The sequence below is a fragment of the Cheilinus undulatus genome, linkage group 20 (genome assembly GCF_018320785.1).
Source record: "Cheilinus undulatus linkage group 20, ASM1832078v1, whole genome shotgun sequence".
Taxonomy (NCBI): Eukaryota; Metazoa; Chordata; class Actinopteri; order Labriformes; family Labridae; genus Cheilinus; species Cheilinus undulatus.
The window spans coordinates 23,829,387-23,856,117 of NC_054884.1; the positions used below are offsets into that span (position 1 = coordinate 23,829,387).

Consider the following 26,731-nt stretch of genomic DNA (forward strand, 5'->3'; position numbering starts at 1 on the left):
AGGGAGATATTGGGCGTTAATAACAGAGCTGTACTATAATATCAGCATGTGTCTGTGCTGTCTGGGGTTCATACGCGTGTCTGGAAGCAGCAGTATAGCTGGGTGAGGTAGGGGTGTCGGCGGGCGAGGGCCAGGATTCGTTTCTCCGTCATGGTGCAGTCCACGTCGTCGTCCTGCAGGATGACGTCTTTCTTTAAAACTTTGACAGCGTAAACGTCCTCCGTCCCCTTCAGCTCCGCCAGCATCACCTAGAGGAGACAAGAATACGGGAGACGGGAAAAAAACGAAGAAGAATTACAGAAGTTAGCAAGAAGATATCACAACCGGTGTGCTAAGAATGAGCATGGCAAACCCAAACAACTAAAAACAAAACATTTTACACTGGCAGTTTTTGTGTGGTAAACGGTCAAAAATGAAAGGCATCAGACCAGGACGGAAATTTCTGATTTAATAAACTGTTTATGAAATGTTAAATGGAATAAGCAAAGAATCATTTTGGTCATAAACGCCCAAGTTTGATGATTTCTGCCACATTTATTCCAGCAATACTCAACAGGTGGCTCTTGAGCCACATGTGGTTCTTTTCTGGCTCTTTTAAGCCTTAATAGGAAAAATAATTCTCCCCAGAAAACCTTAAAAAAGAAAAATTTGACCTCAGAAATGATCCATTGCAGGTCACATTGATCATTTTGTTTCCACACTTCAACAGTAGGCTGTAAATGTCAAATTTAAGTGCCAGCCTTTATTTCTGTCCCTGTATTTCCATCAGATGTGTGCAAGAAAGAACGTGCAGGATAAATATCACTGATTCTTGAAAAAAAGGACAAAACAGATTCTGAACTTGACTTTGTATTTTTGTTTTACTACAATAATGTGAAGTGGATATTTGTGTAGGTTGATGTCTAAACTACTAGTTGTGTGTAGGAGCATATTTTTAATTCAAAACTGTTTTCCCCCAAAATATGACTTTTTCACATCATATCTTAGTTTTTGTACAACACAATAATATTTTTTATTCTACTAAAGTGTTCAGTGATCTAATACTGGTATTCAGTAATAATGTTTAGTACTAAAATGATTTACTTTCACTTACCTTTTTTATTTTTTCACTTATATAAAGTATCTCATCTCAGAATTCAATGATTTTCTAACTCTATCTTTATTACCTACCATATTAAACTGGTATTTTTGATTGAATTAGTCAATATTGCATATAGATCATCTGACAGAATCAAGAATGGGATTAAAAGAGATGGCTTAAACTAGAGTTTTACCAAAATAGTAATCAGATTGACTATAAATAAAGATAAATGATGAAAATTAAAGGTAAAACCAAACTCTCTACATGCTCTGATTAATATACATGTGTGTTTGGATCATTACACATTAGCAGGTGACCTGAGCTGATTCCAAACAGCTTCACTATTAAAAAGCAGAAAATGCTTTTTGTAAGGGTTAGGGTCAGACCTTTCTAAAAGGAAGACCTTTTAAATTAAGAGTTGTTTTTAAGTTGGCCACCTGGTAGCTCAGATGTTAGAGAAGTGGATTTGTGTTTTATAACAGTACAGGGTGTATTTAATCACAGTGATTCAGATAAAATAAAACAATCTGGAGATTTAGAACATCCAACACTGAATTCCCTGTATAATATTTATGCAACAATTTGTAGAGGCAGATGATTAACTTTGTAAAAGGTTGACTTGAAAACAAAGATTGGATAAGGACATGTCTTAGTCAAAGAAAATCTGATGTTTTAAGACTTTTTATGGCTTTACATTAAGACTAATATTTAAGACAAGGATCTGTAGGAACCCTGCAAAACGTATGGCATGGATGGTATGGGTAAGTTATTTCGGTACATTTCCCATCTATTGATAGTGGAAACACAAATAACTGGATACAAAACCGAAACTAAAAAAGATAATTTGGTAGAAAGCTTAAAAGCAGGACTTGGTATCCACCTTCACATATAAATGTGAGAACTTCTATCCTGGAAAAAAAGAAAAAAGTTAAAGAAATCTAGGTCTCAAAAGAGCAGTGTTTAAAGATCAGCGTTCCAGTTCTTCTCTATAGTCTTCAAGCATTAAACATAACTTCAAGCAACCCAACAGTTAAAACTAAAACTCTGTCCATTGTTTGTGATTGGTCAAATAAAAAAAGTGATCTGATAAGTAAAAATAGCCGCCTGATAGAAAATATTATTTTCATACACAAATGCGTTAGTCTAATCTGTTTTCTAACACTGCCATCCTTTAATAAACTGATAGTTATAAATAATGAGCGCTCTGATAAATGAGGTGTTTCAATTAGGACTATAATGAGCTATAAACAAACAGCCCCCTCAAACGCCTTCTTCGCGTCATCGCACCTTTCCGAAGCTGCCTTTCCCGAGGACTTTGATGAAGTTGAAATCCTTCAGGCTCCTCCTCTGGATCTGTCCGTTCTCCCTGCCGGCCGATGAAGAAGATGAGGAGGAAGAGGAGGTGGTGGAGGAGGAAGAAGAGGAGGAAGAGGAGGAGTGCTGCTGTCCCTGCTGGTCTAGTGACAGCGCGTGCTGCAGGCGGTCTAACTCTGCCAAGTCTGTGGGTGTAGTCGGAAAGGCAGATCAGATTTTTAGTAAAGAAAAAGGACTGTCCTTTTCACTGTCAGCTTGTTTTGTAAAGAAAAAAAAAATATTATTTTGGAAATGTTGCTCATTATTTGTTGCTGATTACTTTCACATAAACTTTCTGAAACGATGAGCATGTCCTCAGCTAAAATGTGGGATGACTCAGTTGAAGTATCTCCACTCAAGATGATTAAACAGCGGCACTGACCGATGGTTTTTGTCATCAATGTTTAGCTCAATAAAGAAAAATGGGATTTCTTCCACAAAGACAAAAGTTAACTTTTGTTTCTCAGCTTGGGAAGTGTGAGAGGATGATGACTAACTGTGACGACCAAATGGTGGTGGGCGGTGGGGGATAAGTTGAGTTTAGCCTTATATATACAAAGACAATAAAGTATTTAACAAGCTATTTTTTAACGGAGGACAATGCTATTCCTGGAATGGAAATACGACCTCTTCCTGGTAAAATTAACACATTGAAACCACATGCTGCGAGGAAAGTATCTGAGAAAGATTTAAGACATGTGCCCATTTGTGTCAGATCTGCATTTTCTAATGGTGTGTGTGTTATGATTGGTGTTACCCTGCTGTGATGGGGAGGTGGGGACAGCTGGCTGGTTGAAGCTGTTCTCCTCTGTTTGAGTGAGCTCAGGAGGAGACTGAGGAGGGTCCTGCCCCGGAGTCAACTACAGAGAGAGAGAACAAGATCATTCCCTTGAACCACTGTGGTTAATTCTCTAAATATGCTTAATATGCTGTTTTGGTGCAACATTTATATCATTGTCAAGCTAACTGAGCCTTAAAGGTATCCAAAGCAGGATGGAGTTGACTTTACCAGACAAGCCGATTCTCAAATTTTCTAGTCTATGCAAATCTACACAATATTTCAAATTTTTCAGCACTCTCGAGATGGCTGGTCCAATTTTTGAATAGTAGAATCACCTAGAAGTAAGGCCAAATTTCAGCAAGAGAACAACTGATTGGTAGCTGTGTGCTCACACAGGTGAGCCACCATGACAGTTATGCTGCAGTGCACTTATAAAGCTGTATGATAAACAATTAGCATGTCCAAGCCACGTCCGTTTATTAGCAAGCACCGGGGCGAGGTGTTATCCATCGCGGGGATTAACCCATCTAGGATCAGCCTCGTGTAACTTGGGGTCTGCCTGGAGGGTGAAGATGTGGAAGCATCATCGCCTGCAGCCTGATGTAAGGAGGAGACAAACGGACTCCGCTGCACAGAGCTCACTTCTTTGACTATTGATGGTGATTTCAGGCAGCCTTTAATGCAGGTTTGTCACAGAAATGAGAAAATGTGCGTTTTTGGTTAAAATCCAAAAGTACAGAAGTAACAGGTCACCTGACATCCCACGCCCTTGCGATTTGACATTTATTACACATGTGCATATCGCCATCTTGATAAAAATACAATATATTGTTCAGCTCTATTTCAAAGGAAACTTTTTTGACACTGGTCACAGCCCGTCCAGATTTAACTGGCTCAGTGCATCTTGACCACTCAGTTGCACAACCTGAACTGACCTTCCTCTGTTTAAGGATTGGCTAGAAATTGTACAGTGTATAATTCGCCTTAGAGACATGTCTGTCTTATCATATTTTGGTATATACAGCTTATAGATCAATCATACTGCAATATACCAATTAATCTGTAAATTAATGAAAAGTCCTTACTGTTGTTCTCCCCAAAATATTAGACCTTATCTGGGTATTTTTTAACAATCAAATCAAGTTTAGACTTCCTTGTGTGTTTAAACTGTTCGGTAAAAACCTTCATCATGTAATCATCCTTATTTATAAGGTACGACTGTGCAGTGTCAGCGAGAATGACTTATTACCTTCCTCCTGCGCTGAGCGGTGTTGGATATCTTGTCAGGTGTGACTCCCAGGTCAGACAGGACCTTAGCGATACCTCGGGCGTCCACACCACAGTTAGGAGCTACATTGGTCTCACACCGCCGGTGCACATTCATCTTACACACTGTGTAACAAAAAAAAACACATACAGGTTACATACAGGCAGGGTTTCTTTTATTTTTAACAGTCTGTTTTATTCCAACTTTCTTGCTGGCTTTTATGACTCAGTGTTTGAAACATCATTAAATGTTTTTCTGAGCATCGGTAAAGCAGTTTGCATAGCATCCTCTGTTACTGTAAACACACTTTATGTGTTTAAACTACAGTAGGTAGGCAAATAAGTAGGTATGCATGTAAATGAAACTGCTTTTTGGCTTCATGGCTTTGGCTTTGTCATCATCAGGGAAAAGAAAAAGGCTTTTTTAAATAGGAAAAGAATATTGAGTAAACGATGCATCTTGATAGTACACATCATCTTGGGTGTAATTACAGTCATTCATGGAATACCTGTCGCAGATTTTATTCAGTCCAGTAAGTTAAAAAAAAAAAAAAAAACCTCGAACTAAATTCAGTTTCAAACCTTTAAAAATCTCTTCCAAAGAATTACTGTTACTGCCTCTGATAGTCACTACTTGTTCTTTGGCCTGTAGCCTAACATTTCTGAAAATTTCTCTTAAACCAGGTTTTGATTTTGATTTTTAAGTGTGCACTGGCATTTATTATGAAACTACTATCATTAAAATGTCTCTTTTTTTTTCATTTTTGGACCCTTTATTAGTTTCTGTTCAGCTCCCTTGAAATATAGAGAACAAACTGAAGTGTCTCCCTGCATGGCACAGAAAATTAACTGGTAACTGCCCATCTCTCTTTATATAATGTATATAGTTACAGAGAATAAGGCAGCATACTGATGAAAAATAAAGAAGGACAAATAAAGGTGCTGAGGGGCAGCAGGCTATCTGTATTCTCAGCAGACATCATTCTCGTAGACAGCATGCATTCTCTGTATGAGCACAACTATCTGTAAATGCTCCCAGACATCCTCTAAATCCACATTCATCAAAGAGTCCTGACCCTTGAGGGGGGCCAAGCAGTGTGAATTTTGGCAGCTATTTTAAATTTAGTCTTAGTCTTTAGATTAAAGTGCCTTTTTGCTTTAGGTACATTTTGGTCTTTTTTTCCACAAACCTACCTTTAATCAACGAAAAACATTCAAGTCCATTTTTAGTAATTAAAAGCCCCTACATTTTGATCTTAACTTTTAGTCCAAACCAGAGCTAAGTTTCTTGGTCTTCGTGTTAAAAATGTTTGCTAGTTTAAGTAGCATTTTCGTCATTTTTACCCTTTATAGTCGACAAAAACTAAAAACATTTTAGTTCAGTTTTAGCCAATATCAAGCCTCAACATTTTAGTCCAAACTCAAAGTCAAGCCTTTATTTTCTATGCATGAATCTATTGCAAAATCATACTTGTCTGGGACTCCTGCTTTCTACAGCTGAGAGGCAGAGGAGTTGCAGACACAGCGGAGAAACACCAAACATTGTGAATGTTGATGAAAACTAAATAACCTTTTAGTCTCAATTCAGAGTCCTCGATGAAAACTAAAGTTACTTTTGTCAGAGATTTTGTCATCAAAGATCTATTTTTAGTCTCGTCTTTCTCATGGAAAAAGGTAGTCAAACATTTTTAGTAATGGTTTTAGTTGACAAAATTAACACTGGTCAAAAAAGTATTTTCTTTGAGCTTATTTCATTTTCTATATCATGAAATTATTATGGATGTAAAAACTCATTTAATGCACAGTCAATACTTAAATAACTGTAGAATACACTGAAGAAAATCGATCTTTCCTTGTGTTTTATAGAATATACACAGTGGAGAAACATGGATTCTCATCATTCACAAGTCCAACACTAACATTTTATTCTTTGATGAAAACTTGACTTGCTTTTCATAGGAGTTTTTATTTTGAAAAATCTATTTTTGTCTAGTCTTGTCTTCTGCATGGCAAAAAGGGAGTTGACCTAAATTTTTAGTCCTAGTTTAGTTGAAGGGGTGTGGGGGGTCAAGTCATCTTGACAGGAAGAGTACAGACAGTGGAACAAAAATGAATATCAACTAATGGCATTATTTGTGACACAAACATTTTAATGTCTTTTTAGATGTTACTAATTATTGCATATTGGAATCTATGTGTTTATTTCAAATGCTGGAAAAAATAATGACCTACATGAAAAATTATATTGAATAAAATGACAGGAGGGAAAGTCACTTTCACATTTCAACCTTAACTTGAGGAGACTATTTTTAGGCTTCACAATATAAATAAATCCTTCTGCCAGTGAACTTACCTTTGCACTGCAGTCCCTGCCTCATGAGGCCCCACAGCAGGGAGCCGCAGTGGTCACAGAAGGTGGGGACCTTATAGTTGTGGATACTGAACTTGTGGGGCATGTTAACACTGAACCGCTGTGAACCCACCTACAGAGGGAGACACACAAACAGAAACGCACGTCTGTGTTACAAAGAGGTCACTGTGGCATTATCAGTGTGGCACCTGCATTAGTACACTGTGGTCACAAGCTGCTTTAAGGACTCAACAAGCACATCTGTCCATTAAAAAAAAACACACACACACATAAATGAACATCTCTCTGCGTAATTAAACCTTTATTGTGAGTGTGCATACCTCCTCAGGTGTGTCCTCCTGCTTCTTCATCCCGGCACACTTGGTGATGATGAGCTCATGGCAGCGCTTGTGGACGACACACGTACAAACTGCAGGCACATTCACATAAAAATGTCAAATTAAATTTAAAAGTTAGACGTGACAAACAGTTTGGACTCAAGATCAAAGGAGGGATGTTAAATATTCAGTGCCAAATTTTTTATCCCCAGTTTAGTTCATAAACAGAAGAATTAAAGTGACATTATCCCAAAATGGCTGTCTGATGTAACAGCACTGCAGCGAGCAATGTATTGATTTGATACACTGATTTAATATCTGAGCCCACACTGACCTTATTAAAGGGATCTGGTGTCAGGCAAATGGGACTGACCCACATTAAACATCAATATAAAAAAGGACCAATCCCTTTTTAGAAGTATAATAAAATCTTTAAAAGGAAAGTGCTGTGTACCCAAAACCTCATAAACAAAGGTTTAACTGAAGCAGGACAGAAATGCTGGTCTCAGACAGTCTGTTATTGGTTGATTATTGAATTTAAGTTTTGGGAATCTCCATATCGGGGGGAACAAGGTGACTAACATCAATTTTATCAATAATGGCATTGGTTGAAATGTGCTGTTTGGTTCAGCACAGTTTGGTACAGTAAACTCTGACCTTGCAGCAGGTCAAACTATTTCTAATTCAACTTATCTTTGATTTTCTGTACTTGCTCCTAAGCTCTCTCATTTGATCCAGCCTGCACAGATGCCCGCACAAACCCCTTCTGCTGTCTCCAATCAGCGGACAGCAGAGAGTCTAGCTCCATCTTTAGGGGTCATATAGGTACACTTGGTACCCCAATAGAGAGTGCAAAAATAATTGGACAGTACAAATCAGTTCTTTTGATCCACTGCTTAACTTTTGAAAGTAGAAATGCAAATAACTGCACACCGTACCAAACTGCACTAAACCAGACCACTTGCTAATGCAGCTCAAAATTTCAGCAATTATATCCTTCAATATTCTTGCAATTGGAAAGGCAGTGTAGCCCAATAACAGCAAACCAACAATGAATCTACAAAACCTGAAATCATTTTAGTAAAATTTATTTCAATAAACTTTTACTATAAGAAACTAGAATTTACAGCATCAGTGAGATGAAAGTGTAGGCAGCATTACTGCAGCAGCAGCTTCAGGCAGGTCTCTGCATCTACACATGATGCATTCAGGTGCAGTACTGAGTGTAGGGCATATGCATGTAGGCACAGTTAGAGTAGTACTTGCTAGATGCATAAAATAGAAAAAATAAATGTAAAGCATGAATGAGTTGGTTGATGGTTTTAGTTTTTCTGTTGTGGTTTTGGGAATAATCTGAATAGAGGTTAGAAATCAAAACAGGAAACATTACTCCAAGTGAGTGTTAAGAAAATAAACAAACAAACAAAAAATCTCTGTTAACTTAAAAGCCATGGTGGGTTTTGGTTATCAAAAGTACACATGAGACCGGAGTGATCTAAGAGGTCCAGTTGGGGTAACAGATGAATGCATTTAAAGACTTATGAGCTGCCAAAACATTACACAACACAGTATCACAGATGGGATGTTAAACTCTGGAACGTTAGCACGCCAGCAGCTATCTAAGCTTCTGCTGCAGTCGCTGCAAGGAAAAAGCAGAAATGCAACATGTACCATCTAAACACCAGCACTCTTGCACTTGGTGCTTTTTTTGCCAAAGTAGTGCCCCATTTAAAAGACTAAATCTGATAGTGTAACCTCAGACAAGTCAAATGATTTAAACCACTTCCTTTCACACCCTGCAGCTGCAAGCGAGGAATGGATCAACATTAATTTCTGAAGATTATTTGATATATGACTGTAAATTTCTTCAGTGTATCTCCACATGAACATGTTAGCACAATCACTCAAGATAATGGCTTTGTCTTTGCCCCCTTGTTTGCTGGAAGGAAAATTCTTCTTTTGAGGAAATCCTCTCAAACACCTCCCTTCAAAGCTTGGCTAATGATTTTTTTGGTTGTGTGTTTTTACACTAAATGTTCATAACAAATTCGAATCTAACATTTTATCTGTTGACTCTTGTGAAATTAATTTCCTATGTTTCAGAAATCTTTATACATAATTCCTTTCATCTTTCCACACCAGTGCAAAAAAATGTGGTTGATTTTCTTAATTAGGAGACATAGAAAAGCATTTCAAAAAGATGCCCTTTTAATACCAAATATTTCCTCTTCAAAGTTGGCTGCAGCCTAGATATGGGTGTGATCAATACTACACTATTAAGTGCTGAGAAAAGCGCTCTCATGGCGGTGAGTGCGGATCCATCATCATACATCGCACTCACCGCCACCTGACACGATTTTAACATATTGCAAGCAACCACAACATGGTATGACACACAGTGATGCAGACCAGGCTGGTAGGGGTTGGTGCTATTCTTGGATGATTTTTTTCCCTTATCAGGTTATAATCCTGGATGTAAAGAAAACAGGGGTCTACTGAAAAGTTGATCCAGCCTGTGGAGTGCTGGTTTATGTGGCCAACAGTGGGAGGCAGTGGTAAGTTATCCCAGGCTGAGAGTTCAGCTACTGTATTTAGCTAGCAGAGGGGTAAGAGCAGATTGTACTAAAAGAGCTACACAGCAGCACAGAAACACATAATGTGGACCATGATGAATGCAATAAAAATAATGATGCAGAAAGACAGTTTAAACCTGGTTTCCCTGAAAAGACGCCCAAAAACAGAACAGAAATTATATACAGTGCATTCAGAAAGTATTCTCGTTACTTTTTTTCAATTTTGTTATGTTACAGTCTGATGCCACAATCATTTACATGTATTTTTTCTCATATTAATCTACATTGACTACCCCATAATGGCAAAGTGAAAACATAATTTAAAAAGAAATAAAATGACACAACACATTGACATAAGTATTCAGACCCTCTTCAAAAACACTTGAAATTTAGCTCAGGTTCCTTCCATTTTTCTGGATCTTTGCAGAGATATTTCTACATCTTGACTGTGGTAAATTAAATCAACTAGGCATGATTTGGGAAGCCACACACCTCTCTATAGAAGGCCTCACAGCTGACAAACCATGTCTGAGAAATAAACAAGCCATGAGGCCAAAGGAACTGCCAGCAGAGCTCAGAGACAGGATTGTTGCAGGGCACCAGTCCGGGGAAGACTTCAAAAAAAATTTCTTCTAAGTGTGGATACAACCCCCTCTTCCAAAAGACTCTTCTAAGAGCTGGTCGCTGGGCCAAACTGAGAAATTCAGGGAGAAGGGCCTTAGTAAGAGAGGTGACCAAGAACCTGATAGTCACTATGTGTGAGTTCCAGAGGTCCTGTGTGGAGATGGGACAAAGTTCAGAAGGACAACCATCACTGCAGCCCTCTGCTGATCTGGTGGAGGGCTGTCCTTAGTGCGAAACACATCAAAGCCTGCTTGGAGTTTGCAAGAAAGCACCTGTGGGACTCTCAGACTGTGAGAAACAAGATTCTCTGGTCTGTTGAAACCAGGACTGAACTGTGTTGTCTCAGTTCTAAATGTTATGTTTCACCTGCCCAATACCATCCCAACAGTAAAGCATGGTGGTGGCAGCATCATGCGGTGGGGGTGTTTCTCCAGCAGCAGGGACTAGCGGGGCTTTTCCATTACACTGCGTGACTTGGCTCTGTATGGTTTGATTCAGCATGGCAGCCCAGCATGGCAAGGGATTTGCTTTTCCACCACAACTGAGCCACCTGTTTGAGGGCGTGTCTAGAGCTGATGATGCCTCATTTTGAATCAATGACTTTAAATAGATGCACTTCAGAATGTATGGTTTTGTTCTGCCAGAAGAGAGGAAAGCACTGTTTCATTCAGCTGTCCACTCACATCATGCCTGTCCATGTTGTTGTCCTGGGATGTGTTGCTACTATAACACGTATGCGAGTCGAGGCATCCCCCAATACTGACAAACCTCTGTGACGTCACTGCGGCAGGCTTGGAGGCGGGGCAAGTGTGCTTGGACCCCAGAGAAGGACCATTCTGGGGAAGGCATAGACAGGTGCAACCAAACTGGTGATGGGAAATTAAACCAGCACAGATTGGTTTGGATCTGTGCAGCAAAAATTCATGGTGGAAAAGCCCAACAGGAGACAAGTCAGGGTTGAAGGAAAGCTGAATGGGGCAAGGTAAAGGGATATGCTCAATAAAAATGTGTTCTGCAGCGCTCAGGACCTCAGACTGAGCTCAAGGTTTGACTTCCAGCATGACAGTGACCCTAAGCATATAGCTAAGACAACACAGGAGTGGATTAGGGACAACTCTGTGAATGCCCCAAAGTGGCCCAGCCAGAGCCCTGACTTGAACCTGAACATCTCAGGAGACCTGAAAATGGCTGTCCACCAATGATCCCCCATCTTACCTGACTGAGCTTGAGAGGATTTGCAAAGAAGAATGGCAGAAAATCCTTAAATCAAGGTGTGTAAAGCTTGTTGCCCCGTATTCAAAAAGATTCAAGACTGTAATGAATACCCAAGGTGCTTCAGCTAAGTTCTGAGTAAAGGGTCTGAATACTTATTTCAATGTGATATGTCAGGTTTTTCTATCTATAAATTTTCTAAATGTCTAAAATTCTGTTTTCGCTTTGTCATCATGGGATACTGAGTATAAATGAATGACTTTAAAGCTTCTAGCTTCCAGTGATTTTACTGTAGTAATCTCCACTGATAAAAAGCTGTGATTATATTAGTAAAATGATGTGTTGTTGTTGGATGGCTTCTCATTCTCCAGGATGTTGGAGTACTATAGGTTATCATTTGCTCAGGGCGGTGGTGGCTTGGGACCAAATCACAGCTGTCATTCAGCAGCCTGTAATCCCTCCTGTGTTCTGGTGTGTTAATAAAACATGATGTGTGAAGTTACTTGAGAAATTGGAAGCCGCCAGAGAAAAGTACTCACCCTGACACTGGTATCCCTGCTTCCCCAGCACGCCCCTATCAGGTCACAGAGAGAAAGAGAGAGAGAGAGAGAGAGAGAGAGAGAGAGAGGAGTCAGCATCACAGGGGTTGGTTTAGTGAAATGTAACAGCAGGTCAGTTCAGCTGTGCGGGTTTACCAGATAAAATCTCTGCAGTGTGAGCAGTAGGTGGGTTGTCTCAGGTAGGTGGCCATAAACTTGTGTCCATTGACTTGATGGACACGTCTTCGGACGGCACCCTGTCGCCGGCGAGGACCGATCCTCTCTCGAAACACTCGCTCCTCATTGTCATTGGTTCCTGAAGCTGTAAAGTGAATAAAAACAAGTTTATCACACATGAATCTGAGGATTAAGGTGGTTTTTTTTGTGCTTCTGAGTCACTTTCGATGAGTGTTCACACACTTAAGTGCTTAAAATGTTTTCTTACGCACACAGTTTTCACTTCCTAAGATGGTTTGTACTAAAAGGATCATTTGCATCACGTTGCTCGAGATGTTTAATCATTCAACGGCCTCTCATCTTCCTTTTCCCCCCTCCCTTCCTCTTCCTCACAAACGCCCCACACCTACCAGAGGCCTGTGCATACGTACATGTGCGCTCTATTTATACTTCCGTGTGTGGGCACTTAAACGAAGGACAGCATATTAAAATACTCCTCCTCCTCAGTGAGCGAGCAACATCCAAGCAAGCCGTTCCCTTCCTCTACGCATCTCCCCAGAAACACAAGCGCTTTCCGAGGGTAACCTTAAGACAAGAGAACCGCCTCCACTCTCCTGCCCACACATACACACTCTACTCTCTGCGCTACTGTCCCAGTTTGCCTCTGGTTCACTCTCCTTCTATCCCTCTCTAGGGTGCGTTATACATGTGGTTACTGCTGAGGCTCTCTAGAGTTCGATTACAGACGGGCTGTCTAGGGACTCAGAGTGTGTGTGTGTGTGTGTGTGTGGGAGTGTATGCCAGGGAAAGTGTGTGTTTCCATGTTGGTGAGAGAAGGGAGAGACAGCTTAACAGGCCATTATTGGGATCACTTTGTTTTACATAATACATCATCCATCTGTCCAGGACGCACACGCACACAAATCACACGCACGCAGGCATGCTGATAAGAAGGGGTGATGAGGCATAATGACAGTTAAGAGCCATCGTCGTGGAGACAGACGTACGTTGGTCCCGCTGAAGGATGTTCTGGAAAAGGAGCATCCAGCAAGCACATGGATAGACGGGGGATTCAGAGCAGCAGACAGAAAGGACAAAGCTCTACTAAAGATGGAGACATAAACAAATCGGACATAAAAATTATAACTGCAGGAGTTATTTATTCATTCCTGAGATGACTAGAAAGAATGGAGAAGGATTTGTGTTCAAAAATAGATGCACAACACTAGAGTGCCAGTTCAGCTCAGTTGTTACATCTTGTCTCAGTACAGAGGCTACATCTCGTATACTAGGGATGTAGATATCTTGTATTGGCAGATATGAACATTTCTGCTAATATTTATAACAAATATTTTGGCAAGAAAAATCTGCATATACCAGCTGTGAATACTAGCAGTATAAACAAATACATGATGTACATCAGCTGAAGTCTTTCTCTTTGTTCATTACCATTTCTAACACTTGAAAGTGTATTTTAAGGACTAAAATGTATTAATTTGTTCATCCTCAAACTTTAAATTGTGTAATTTTGAGGACTGTAGTTTTAGGTCTGAGCAACATAATATCAATAGCAGTATCAGGTAAAATGTATTTATAAATATCAGCATATCGGACATCACCAAAAGCCCAATATCATGCATCCCAACTATTTACCACACATCAATTTCAACTCCAACATCCTTCTGACTGCAATGTCCTCTATATAAAGGCATGACAAGCCACCAAAAGAAATCTTTAGATTTATTTTACATGCAGAATCGAGGAGTGATGTGTTAACATCTTAAACCCTCTGAGGAGCCTGCAGGTGGATGCTGGGGTGGAGGTGGGTTGCAAGCCAGAGCGCTGATTTAAGGCAGAGAGAGAGACCAGAAATCTTGTAGATTAAGTAGACCACTGAATTAGGAGGTGAGTCATGTGATTAGATTAAGGTGTGAAGCATTAGGGTCAAGATGACTGCACAAACTAACTCACAGGCATCGCTCAACCTGATAAAAGATTGAGGAAATTTTATGTTAGAAATATTTTAAATAAAACATCAAAATGTCTTGCAAGCCTGATGAGACCTGCTGGCGGGCTGGTTGTGGCCAGTGGGCCTTCAAGTTTGCCACAAGTGCTTTACACTGACAACCACACTGTGTTTATGAGCCAAAAGAATAAAAAAATATATATTTTTTTCTGTTCTGAAGTACAGCTTCACGTTATCAATATGAGGCATTTTATAAAGACAGTCAAGATCCACTCTTATAGTCTAATAAGTCGGACTTTTCCTCTACATTGTATATCAACTGAATTCTCGAAATTTCAAATTTCTTCTCGACATTTTGACTTTCTTCTCGACATTTTGACTGTTATTTTTAAACTGTATTTCAACCATATCCTCAACAGTTCATCTTTATTCTCGACATTCTACCTTTTTTAATTATTTGTGACTTCATTTTTGAAGTGCTCAGCATTATTCTTCCATCAACCCCAGCCCTAATCCTAATCCCTATGAATAAGTCAAACTGTAGTTGAAGAACTTATTGAACTCATAGCAGTACCAGTTGAAGGCATTATTCTATAGTTGAGTAAGGTTGAAGATGGATGTAAATAATCTTCCTAGACTGAATAAAAAACACTGCTCTTTATTTATCAGTGTCTTCCTAAGATTTGTTTCTTGAATTTAAGAAGATCCTGAGAAAAAGCTTTGATGGAATCATAAAGTTCTTCTAAAACTGCTTGTGCATGCCTGTTCTAATTAGCATACAGAAACACTCCTAATGCAGGGTTGCATGCACACACAGGAGTCATGCTGGATCTAAAAGAGAAGCAGCGGGATGATGGGAATGAGTAAATTAAAATCTAAAACAAATGTGCTCTGGACTTCAAGTAGAAGAAATTCATCAGCAGTTCTGAAGTGGATGTAGAGTATCATGAGTCTTCTTGCTTGGTTATCAAGGAAAAAGCACCGAGTAATGATAGTTTTGAAGTATGTACCATAAATCCTCAAATAAAGGCTGGGGCCTTTGCTTGCAAAATTGCAGAGGGTACCAGGGCTCTGTAAGAAGGAGGCTCATTAATTGTAGTCAGGCCTTTATTTCTAATTGTCACTGAGAAGAATCATTGTTCATATTTTAGTACAAAGTAAATATCCTAATGTAACTTCTAGAGCAGCAGTTCCCAACCTTTTTTTTTTTACTTAGGACTCCCCTACTTGTAAGAAAAGCTAAGTTGCCCCAGGACCCACTTGGAAAAAGTACACATCATTTTTAATTGTGTTCACTGACAAAATCCCAACATATCAGGCCTTCATACACTTGTTGTTACGACGGCATTTAGGGACGATCTAGAAAAAATATATATCAAAAAGGACCTGTTATTTTCAAGAAGAAAATTCTCAAGATTAGAAATCTGTTGAATTATGAGAAAAAAAATGATTAAACTTTAAAAGTTGTATATGTACATGAACAAAACATTGAATTTTTGGGATAATAAAGTAAAAAAGGTGATAATCTTACCACTGTTTTCAGTCTGGTTACTTCTAGTCTTTTTTAACTTTACATTGTTGTAAATTTATGATTTTAAAAACTTAAAAACTTTAAACCCAGAAATATCTTTTTTTGTGTGTGTGTGAAAATTTCTGACATTTTAACCTCTGACACTGAGTTTGATTTCTTGTAAATAAACAACTCTATAACCACAAAAATTTTGATATTTTTTCCTAAAAACTTTGAACTTTTGCACAAAAAGAGCAGACAGGGTCCCGTCCCCCCACAAGATCTCTGGCACCCACCCTAGGGGTGCCCTGACCCTAGGTGGGGTAACCACTGTAATAGTAATAGTCTAAAATACAATTTTGATTTATGTGGGGTGTTATATCTGAATAAAAATAGATGATAACTATAAAATGTGAAAATAAATATTCTTCTCATTTTCAAGAATGCTAAAGGTGGTTTAATGGTGTTTGCTCTATAGTACATTATAGATTATATGGATTTTATGTGACTGATTTTATTATAATTGGTTGAAGATCAGTTCAGTAACAATGACCTTTGAGAGAATCTTTATAAAATGTCATGATGTGTTCAAATGTCACATAAAAATAACAAAATACACTTCTTGATGAGAAACTTCATTCATTACAGTTGGAAAGATGAGGAATCTGTAATTTCAGCAAAATAAAATAGATATAAGATGTTGAATTATGACCCTTTTAAACTTTTTAACTCAAGCTCTACTAAGCTTATACCACTTCTGTTAAAATGTGTTGTAATTTCCAACAAACAATGTAAAAGGATTGATAGTGGTATCGATAAGGACTCAAATCTTTAAGAAGTTTTATAAGGGTATCATTAGTTAAAATTAACAATCTTCATCCCTTCCTTTAACATAATCTATGGTATGATACTGTAAGGTTTGTATTATCAGGTTTATGTTGTTTCTTTTTTATCATAGGAATGAAAATATTCAAAATGAACAGACAAGAAAGACAGCAGGGGAATCAAGAGACCCTGAGAACCAGACTGCAGATGGCCAGATTAGGTCAGATTATTGTCAATTTCATCCTGAGTCCACCAGATGCCAAAAGATGGAAGAGGAGAAAAGAAGAGAAAAAAAAAACAAAAACAGGAAAAGTACGAGTCCTCTCAGCCTCCCAAGCTGCAGAGAACAGATTGCACCAGGGGAAAAAAAATAAATCTGCTAAAAATACCACCTCTTCCTCTAGTTCTCACCCTCCATCCCTCCTATCAGCACGCACACACAAACACAAACCACTTTGTTTTTATCAGCATATATTAACGCACTCGAGCCAGCTGAACCCAGGGAGGAAGTTCAGGAGTGGGCGGAGAGTGGGTCGTGAGGTCACAGCAGAGCGTCCAATCATGGATGAGGAGGGCAAGACACGGACCCCTGAGTCTCCAAGTGTGTGTGTGTTAGTGTGTAATCCGTAGCTCAATCTCACCTACTATTTTAAGAATCCACTCGCTCTCTCTTCAATCTCAGCTGCTCTCTTTAACCGCCTTTACAGATAGGAACTATGCTTCATTTTATACTGCTGGGGCTCTACAACGCACACATGCACACACCTACACACATACACTGTATATTCATTTCCACTCGCACTAGAGGGCAGACAGTCTCGTCTATTTATAAGCAGGTGTGAAGAAACACAGGTGCAGGTGAAAATCACTCTTATCAGACAGCAGGTGACTCTGTGTGTGTTAGTGTGTGTGGGTAACGCTGTGCTAATTGAGACAGATATTCTGGGTGTTTCAGGGTGTGATCAATACAAACAGATAAAGGAGAAACAGAAGAATTTTTTCTGAAAAGGAACTTCCTAGGAAAACCAGAAGGATTAAGCTTTTCTTCTCTCACTAATCTTCACCATATAGGTTAATTTCCCCTGTAGAGATCTGCCTCATTCCCAGTTCTGTGCTGTGATTGGCTAGTGCTGATGTGCAGTCGTAGATTGGTGACCTCTTGCACAAGCTACATGTAAGTGTCAGGGGAGAGGGGCAGTGGGACACAAATGCAGACCGTAGGTTTCAAAAAGTTATCCTAGAAGGATAACCACTAAATCGTAAGCGATAAAAGGGAAAGGGGAGAATACCCAAGCAAAGTGATAAGCCCAACTAATAACTCCCGCTCTAATTAATAGTAGAAAAGAGAAACTGAACCACTGCCACCGTGCAGCTGAAAAGAAACTTAGACTTGTAGGGAGAGTGAGACAACTGTCTTCAGAAGAAACTCAAAGATGCCCAGACTGGGGTTCAAGAGAGAAACAAAGAAAAGCTGGTTATACCTCCAGCATCAACCACTACCTCTGGGGTAACTAGTAATTTAAATGAAAAAAGCTCTGAGGAAAGAGTCGACAGTGCTTGAGAGACTTCACATAGAAAGACACAGGAAAAATCCCAAGGAGATGCTCTCAGTACCTCTGAAGGTGAGATAATGAGTCTGCACTGAGAGCTGCAACCCAAGAGCATATATAAGCTCTCCACACCTGGTCTCACTCAGTGCTGATCAGCCACACACACCTGGCCCAGCCCTGATTGACTCAGCCACATACACCTGGCACAGCACTGATTGATTCAGCCACAGTGAATGCCCTGTGTAATCCCCCTCACAGTAAGTTCTGTCTTAAAAGAGCAAAAGAAAATGCAAAGCATGCTCCATCCTCTTCTGTTGTATGAGTAGTAGAAGTCAACAGGCCAAGCAGAAGGTGGTGCTAATCATCAAAAATGAAAGGACAGAGTAGAAGAAGAGATCTCATCTCCGTGTTGTGCTATGGTCTAAAGCAGTGGTTCTCAACTGGTGGGTCGGGACCCAAAAGTGGGTCTCGGAGCAGTTGTCAGTGGGTCGCGAATAGGTGTCTATTAAAAAATGGTGGCAAAAAGTCCTGAAGTCCTTAGTAGACATCCATTGATACCTTTTCTTTTATTCTGTTTTACTGTGAAATTGGGTACATTTTAATGTTTTGTCAGTATTTTAACCAATTTATCTCCTTTTCTTGCAATGACTAAAGCTACTTCTCTTATGATAATTACGTTATTTCTCAAGATCCCTGCAAAATTGGCAAAAATTTACACATAATAATGGGAAAAAAGGGTGTAAATCTTGTTAGTTTTGTCCCTTCATTTTTCACATCATGTATTTTGCTCCAATCATGCTCAGAACTGCAACATATTAAATGAACTAGCCATGTGTCGTTGAAAGTGTTTTTTAGAAATTTGGGTCACAATTTATTGTAAGAGAGTCTTGTGGGTCCTGACGCTAGACCAGTTGAGAACCACTGGTCTAAAATTCCCTGCAATTAGATTAAATCCTGTCTCCTCACTTCCTGGATGAAACCTGGAGTAGTTCCTTGCCTGTCATGTTTAAGATCATCCCACAGCTCTTGTGAAGTCATGTCTCCCTCCCATTTATGAGATGTCTTCGTTGTTGAGTTGCTGCTGTAAACGCTCCATTTCCTGGTGTTCTTCAAAATAAAAGTCCTCAATGATGATTAGCATTTGGGGCTTTTATTGTGACAGACTTGGCAGGAATGATTCGTGTCTATCATCAGAAACTTAACTAACCTTTAGCATCGTGTCGCTAAGAGACAAGAGAGACTGAACTGTTCCTGCTTTGAGAGAGACAAAGCCACAACCTGCGTCTTTTAATCATCCAGGAATAAAGATAAGTGAAATATGGATTAAAACACACCTTCAGCAGGAAAGATGTTTGTTACTACTCCAACAATTAGCCTGCCCCTTGAGCTTATGGTAAACTCCGGTCAGAGCGCAGCTGCCTGACTTTGTACCAGAGCAGAGAGACAGAAGTTGCAGATTAGACTTACTGGCAAAAATCTCTCCTTTATGATACTTTTAATGACCTGTAGGCCACCTTGGCTGAGAGATCTGGGAAATGTACCTCTCAATAAATAAAAACACAGCATGTAGCTGGCTGTTAACTTTCAATAAATGCAGTGGCATCAGCTAACAACAGATTGTATTGAAATAAACCGCTATGTGATTTTATATCATTGTAGCATTAGGGGAGCAGGGTAATTCCCTCACAGGGATGTAATGGGCTCCAATATTTGCCCTCCTCAAATAAAACCAAGCCAGGAAAAAGGTGAACAACTTTGTAGTGGTCTAAATCTAAAATTCACACATGGATGTCAGTGTTTTCACGTTTACAGCAACCTTATTCCAACATATCTAGTGTGTTAAGGCACAAACTTTGCCATTTACTTCACAGGGACTTAAATGTCTGTAATTACAGCAACACAGAGAAGGGTACTGTTGTTTGTGGCTCAAATACAGTATGAGCGGCAGCAATTCATATCACAACTGCTTAAACAACTGTTTAAAGGTGTTTCAACTTGCTCATTTTAGGTCCATGATGATTCAAAGAAGCAGACTTAGCAAAGTCAACGAAGCAGCTCCTGTATATAGAGTGACAGCAAGGCTTACTGTACACACACTGCTGCTAAAAATAAGTTAAATTAATGATTAACGTGGTACTTCCAACAAATCTTTTATTTTAAAAGGCTGTAGTTTAGGGCTGGGCGATATATCGAGTATACTTGATGTATCCTGGCTTTTGCCACCCATGATGTATAAAATGACTATATCATGAATATCCGAGTATGAATTATATGGACGTTTTGAGCCGTCAGCATGCATTTCTTGCTGGAGTTTCGCTTCTCCCATTGTCCCTGAACACAACTCTCAAAGCAGAGAGCTCACTCTCTCTCCTGCGCCCATCCAGAAAACTCCTCTGCACATGCACATCAGCGGCAAGAAGCAAGTAAGAGGAAGGTAAACAGAGCAGCGTGGCTAGTTAGCGGGGAGTTAGCGGGGAGTTAGCTGACTTTTGAGACAGTTAACGAGAAACAACGCTGGATCTGCAGCACTGAACAGTCTTTCGACTTTGAAAAGGAAGAGGTCGAACTTAAGACGCTCTCATGTTATGAACTTGTCAGAAACTGGTCCAGCATTCATCAGCACAGGTAATGGACTAATATAATCACAGCTGTGAGCCTGAATGGAGGACTAGACTGCAGGGTTTTGGCCATTTACTGCATGCATGATTGGTGAGTTTTGTGTAGGTTTGCTTCATCCTTAATGAGGAAAATAATCATTTTATAATCAGCAAGAGTAAACATAACACAGAAAACATTTCAGGACTTTCCATACACTGTAAAAGACCGAGTATTTCATGATTTATGTATTTTTGATTTATTAGTAAAAGATTGAATGAAGTCCTTTTCAAAATAAAACTGCTAAATTTGACTTTATATTTATTTTTACTTTCTGCAAACAATCTTATTAAAAATCCAATAGAACCGTCTACTTTTATCACCAAACTAGTGTCATTTGGGGCCCAGTTATAGCTGCTGAAAGGCCATTTCAAAATATACAGTGCTTAACAAATTTATTAGACCACCACCCAAAGTACGGTTTATGCCACAGCTGCCCTAAATTAACAGCATTTGTAATTACCAGAATCATTTTTTATGTTTCTGCAATGGTTAATACACCAATATGTAGAAGCTCTTCAACCCAAATGATATTTTTAATGCTAAAATAAAATTACTATTGTTATCTCAAGATTTGAAAGTACTAGAGACAGAAGGAAGACCACTGCTGACCTTCAGGCAGAGATGAATGCTTCTAGATCAGAGTCTGTGAAAGTCTCCAGAATGACCATAAGGAGATGACTGACTGAACAAGGCTTAAAGGGAAGAATGGCTGCTAAGAAGCCATTATTGAGGCCTGCAAACACCCAGAAACACCTCAGATTTGCCAGGGAGCACAAACACTGTACTGTTGATGACTGGAAGAAGGTACCCTGGATGGACAAGTCCAAGTTTGAACTCTTTGGTCAGCATCGTCGTGTTTATGTCCGCAGAAAAGCTGGAGAATGTTTTGATGCCAGATGCATTGCACCCACAGTGAAACACGGTGGAGATTCCATTATGGTATGGGTTCCATTTGTGGATACGGTGCGGGCAAATGAGTGAAAATCCATAGTATCATAAACAAGAACGTCTACCACAACATCTTAGTGCCGCATGGAATACCTTCTGGACTAAATCTGACTGGTCGTGGGTTCATATACCAACAAGACAATGACCCCAAGCATACTTCAAAGCTGTGCAGAGACTATTTGACCAATAAAAAGGAATCTGGAGTACTGGAACTGATGGACTGGCCAAGTCAAAGTCCGGATTTGAATCCTATTGAACAAATTTGGGATGTAGTAGATTCAAAGATTGATGGCACAAAAGTTTAATCTAAAGCAAGTCTGTGGGAACAGCTAGAAACTATTTGGAACTCAATAACAAAAGAGACTGTGGAAAAGTACATAAAAACAATGCCAGCAAGAATGCAAGCTGTTATCAAGGCCAAAGTTTTTTGGTTATTATGTGTGAAAAAGGACTATTTAGTAGTTTCAGTTTGTTATTTGCCAAATAAACAACAATAACATTTTTAGTTTTAAACAAGTTTTTGAAAGATTTCTAAAATATTTATGTTTTCTCGTTTTTATGACAGGTGGTCTAATGAATTTGTTAAGCACTGTATATTGTGTATCGGGATATAACAAAAATATATTGTGATATCAATTTTAGGCCATATCGCCGAGCCCTACTGTAATTGTTGTTTTCCTCAAGTGCTTATATTGTGAACACCCAAATCAGGAAAGAGAATGTTTTCAAGAGCAGCTTGCATTTTTATGTCAATTTCTCAGTTTGAAAACTTCACATCTGTTGCTTCTTGCAGCAACAGCCCCTAGATATATCCTGCTTAGCTGAATCATTGCATTCTTTTCTTAACTGAAGAGGGTTTTTTATTTTTGTAGATTTGTATCAATACATATTTACTTTTAATACAGTAATAAAGTTTAATTTTAAATATTTGGTTTGTTGCAGCAGCCCTGTACTGCTGTTTTAACTGTACACTTTAGTTTCAAATATTTAATGTAGAATTATGGCATTTGATGCTGCTATCTGTTTCTATGTAATGCCAGCAAAAAGTTTGGATACATTTTTTTTGGGAACAATATTAAGTTTTATGCATTTTAAAATATTATGTTGTCTCTTAATAAGAAATAGTGTTTCAAGTTTAGCCTTACAAATAATGCTGACTTGCATTAATGGCCTTTAATCTACAAGCAGCAATAATTATGCATGTAAAACATGGCAAAGCACATTGATAAGGTGATATCTCTAACCTACTCCATTTATCTAAAGCCAGAGAAAAATAACAGTGACATCGAGTGGTGATATTGAGTGTTGATATGACTAAATCATAAGATGATTCAACAGTACTCTGTAGTTGAATCACAGACCAGTTAGCAGACGAGGAAGGCTTGGCTGGGACATCCCTTTTCCATTTAAAGGTGTGATTCCTTTCCTGTTTTTGGGTTAAATACTAAATTTGAGAAGTTTTACCTTCAGTGGAAGATCCGGACAGATCAATGACGACGTACACTTTCCCCTCGGGCTCCAAGTCAATCTGGAAACAAAAAGAAAGAGAGAAAATAAATAAGTGTTAAAGAGCACAGATGAACAGTAAGTGCTGCTGTGTCCTCCAGCACAAACAAACACATCAGTGCACATACAAGAGGTCATTATCTCCATTACCAACACCCTCCTCCTTACCACTTACACCATTATCAGCATTAACAATCACCACTTTTATTTCTAACCTCTACATTATCTCTGTAGACCTCATTTAGTCCAGCTTCACTCCACTTTATCTAGAACTGTTATCTTATTCACACAGATTCTTAAGTGGAGTGAAGCAGTACACATGTTTATGAGAACTCTCATAGACGTGAATCTACTTTTATGATCAATCTGCTGTGCAAATTAGGCAGGGGTAGCAAAGCTGCTTCTCAATGAATATGGCACGTCCTGCAAGGGAGGGGATGCTGCTGAATTGGCTCGACTCATTTTGCTGAGGAGGAGGTCGTCTCTGGCATCTCGCAGATCTTGCTTGAACAATAAGGAGCCCAATCTGTTTTTGAGACCGCTGCCTGGCTGATGTTATGTGTTTTGTGGGCTGAATTAACATAGTTTTCTTATCCATGTTGAGTACAGAAATACACACTGCATGTTTAAAGCATTTTTCAACCATTTCTACCTCTAAGAGCAGGATTTCTTTCATTGAATCAGTAAAATTTCTTTGCCTGGCAAAAGATAATTAAAGATCTCAGCCCACTTCACAAAAAGAGTAGGTTTAACATGATTCTTGCCCAACACTCTTCACCATGAACAGCAATTCCTTTTCAAAGGCAAAAATCTCAAACAGACACAGTAGAAAGCAGCTTTAGAAACTGGCTGGGCCAAAAGTGTTTGAAAAAGGAAGAGGCAAACAGAGAGATGGATGAGGACAATTTTCATCTTGAATACAATGACCACATCACACAGGCCTTTATTACTGGAAGTGAGAAGGCTATAAAGCATTATGATGAGCCAGAAAGTAAGCAAAGACTATAATTTATGTGACTTTACAAAGACATCAGATAGTCCCCTTTATTTTAAAAAATCGTATCCCCTTTGTTTAAGAGCACAGTAAAAATCATTCACCATGTCTATAAAAGCACTCTAAACACTATAAAATAGATAAAGTACACAAAGAACATAAAAGAATTGGCTGCTTGCAAACCTCTTCTGTTAAAAACGCGACCAATACAAATGTGAAAACATGCAGTTCCTTCAGTGTCCACTGGACGCTTGCTACATAAACCAAGGCAGCCTCCTTAAACCTGCATTAAAATGCAACAAAAGGCTGTCGATGAACGTTTTTAGTCGTTTTAATTAATTAACACTGACTAGGACTGACATTTTACAGATAAAGCCCAAACCACACCGGCGCCATCTGATTAATAGTTGATTAAAACAGGAAAAATTGTGGACCAACTTGCATGTTTACAGATGAAAATCATACACCAACAAGGAAAATAATTATTTGAATTAATTCACATCCAGATTAATAAGAAGACTGAATTTAAGACTTTAAAGAATACTTTCTTTGACAAAAAATAATGTCAGTATAAAACATAAAGCCAAGGATAAGTAATGTGTCAGTGAACCATAAGACAAAGACAACCACGTTGTCTTTGTTTATTAAGTGGGTTTTGCAATCATTAAGCGTGTAAGTTGAACAAATGCCCCATTTTTCCTGCCTGGGGGACGATAACACTGATCCCCCAGTGCATGCAGGAGCAGCTAATTTACATACAGAGATAAACACGGTAAAATATTAACTTTCTGCTTATTATCAAAGCGGTTATTACATAAGCAAAGCGATAACAAAGGAAGGTTTTAAGCTGCAGAACACATAAAAATAACTTAATACATATAAAATACTGTTCTGGCACTTAAAGCGCTTAAATAAGCATCCTTGACAAAATGTTCCTGAGCTGTGAGGAGTTTGCAGCCAACAAATCTGCAGCATTGCATGTTGGACAAAGTGAAGCTGGAGGAGACTCATCCAAGCCTCGTATTTTTAGATCACCAGCAATCCCACTCCTCTCTGTGTCAGCAGACTGTACAATAGGAAGAATTGATATTTTTCGATTTACTCACAGGTGGTGTGAGGAGATGCCAAAATAACTGAGTTGTTGCTAGAGGATAACTGGAGGTGAGGCAGAGCTGCTGCAGCAAGGAATGATGGGAATACTGATACAACACACATGTAGTGAAATCTAGTAATCCTTGTATATAAGGCATCAGTGATATATAAAAAGTCAAGAATTTAGGAAAAGTGCAGCTTACTTTATCCTTATCTATCTAAATATAAGCAACAACTGAGGCAGTGATTCTACCTGTTGTTTATTGGTGTTTCTGGGCAGGATTAAAGAACTACTGTCCTGATTTTTTCACAACTTGTTGAAATGTTGCAGCATGCGCAAAGTACTCTTACAATTTAGGATGGGATCCAAATCCAACTTACTGATGAGTAATTCTGAATGAGATCCAACCCATGAGCAACTAAATCTTCTTCCTGAGGGGCTCTATTAGTCACAGTTTTTAGTGACAACTATTTCACAAATGACCTGATATGTAATATTTTACATATGCACATGACAGTAACACATTTTGTTCTTCCAATATTAATGTATATTAGGAAGCTGTTTCAATATCAAATCCAGTATCTTCATTGGCCTTTAATGCTTGCTATGCTGTGTCAAAAGAGCTGCAGCCTGGCTCTGAACCTTAGCCTTGCTTTGAAAACAACAGCCTCTGTGCTTCAGACACCACAACAATCTGATATATCATTGTACCAGCTTTTCCAAAAATCTAACAGTTTCAGGTAAACTGTGTGATGTGAAAACAGACATGTTTCTATCATTTGCCCACAAACAACAGCCTATATGTTATTTCTGTGGCTCTTTTACCTTGGCTAACGAATGCGGGCAGATAAGCCAAAGCTGAGAGGCCTCTTTTAAGCTGCCTCCACTCGTTTGGCATATACATCGAACATTTATGCTGCCATATAATTGAGATCGGCTGCTCTCACGCATGCCCTCATCAGCTGACAGCCAGCTGATTTGCTTCTAAGCATGCTCACGGCTATTGCACTCATGCTGCCATATTCAACTTTGCTGCCCCCTATACAAACTGCTTTTTGCCACCATCCTTCACCCCAGCTACTGCTTTATTCGGCTTCTGACAATGTCCTTCTGTTGTCACTGATGCCTGCTCATTTTTAAGTTTTTTTGTCATGTAAAAGAATTTGCAAACATGTATTCTTATTAGTTTTTAAAAAGAAGATATCTACACTTCACATTATTTAAACAACTCTGGGATGTCTGTGTTCTGTTTTAAATACAGGGATTGGAACTGGAATTGGAAATTGGATTTAGGTTAGGGCTAAGGTAAGGGTTAAGATACCAAAAGTTAAAAGTTAAAAATAAGACCTTAAAAACGTAATAGAAAATGGTCAATAATTTGAGAAAA

At 38.9% G+C, this 26,731-nt stretch overlaps 1 protein-coding gene across 1 annotated transcript in view; it reads right to left on the reverse strand.

The window, feature by feature from the left end:
* prkcea (protein kinase C, epsilon a) overlaps positions 1-26,731 on the reverse strand; it is a 71,518-nt gene that overhangs the window by 9,054 nt on the left and 35,733 nt on the right. Inside the window, exons 2-10 of the mRNA XM_041815380.1 lie at positions 23,216-23,279; positions 12,274-12,439; positions 12,118-12,152; positions 7,173-7,261; positions 6,835-6,964; positions 4,465-4,607; positions 3,192-3,294; positions 2,369-2,580; positions 75-248 (exon numbers count right to left, since the gene is read on the reverse strand). Coding sequence (XP_041671314.1) covers positions 75-248; positions 2,369-2,580; positions 3,192-3,294; positions 4,465-4,607; positions 6,835-6,964; positions 7,173-7,261; positions 12,118-12,152; positions 12,274-12,439; positions 23,216-23,279 — 1,116 coding nt within the window. The remainder of the gene's footprint in view (positions 1-74; positions 249-2,368; positions 2,581-3,191; positions 3,295-4,464; positions 4,608-6,834; positions 6,965-7,172; positions 7,262-12,117; positions 12,153-12,273; positions 12,440-23,215; positions 23,280-26,731) is intronic.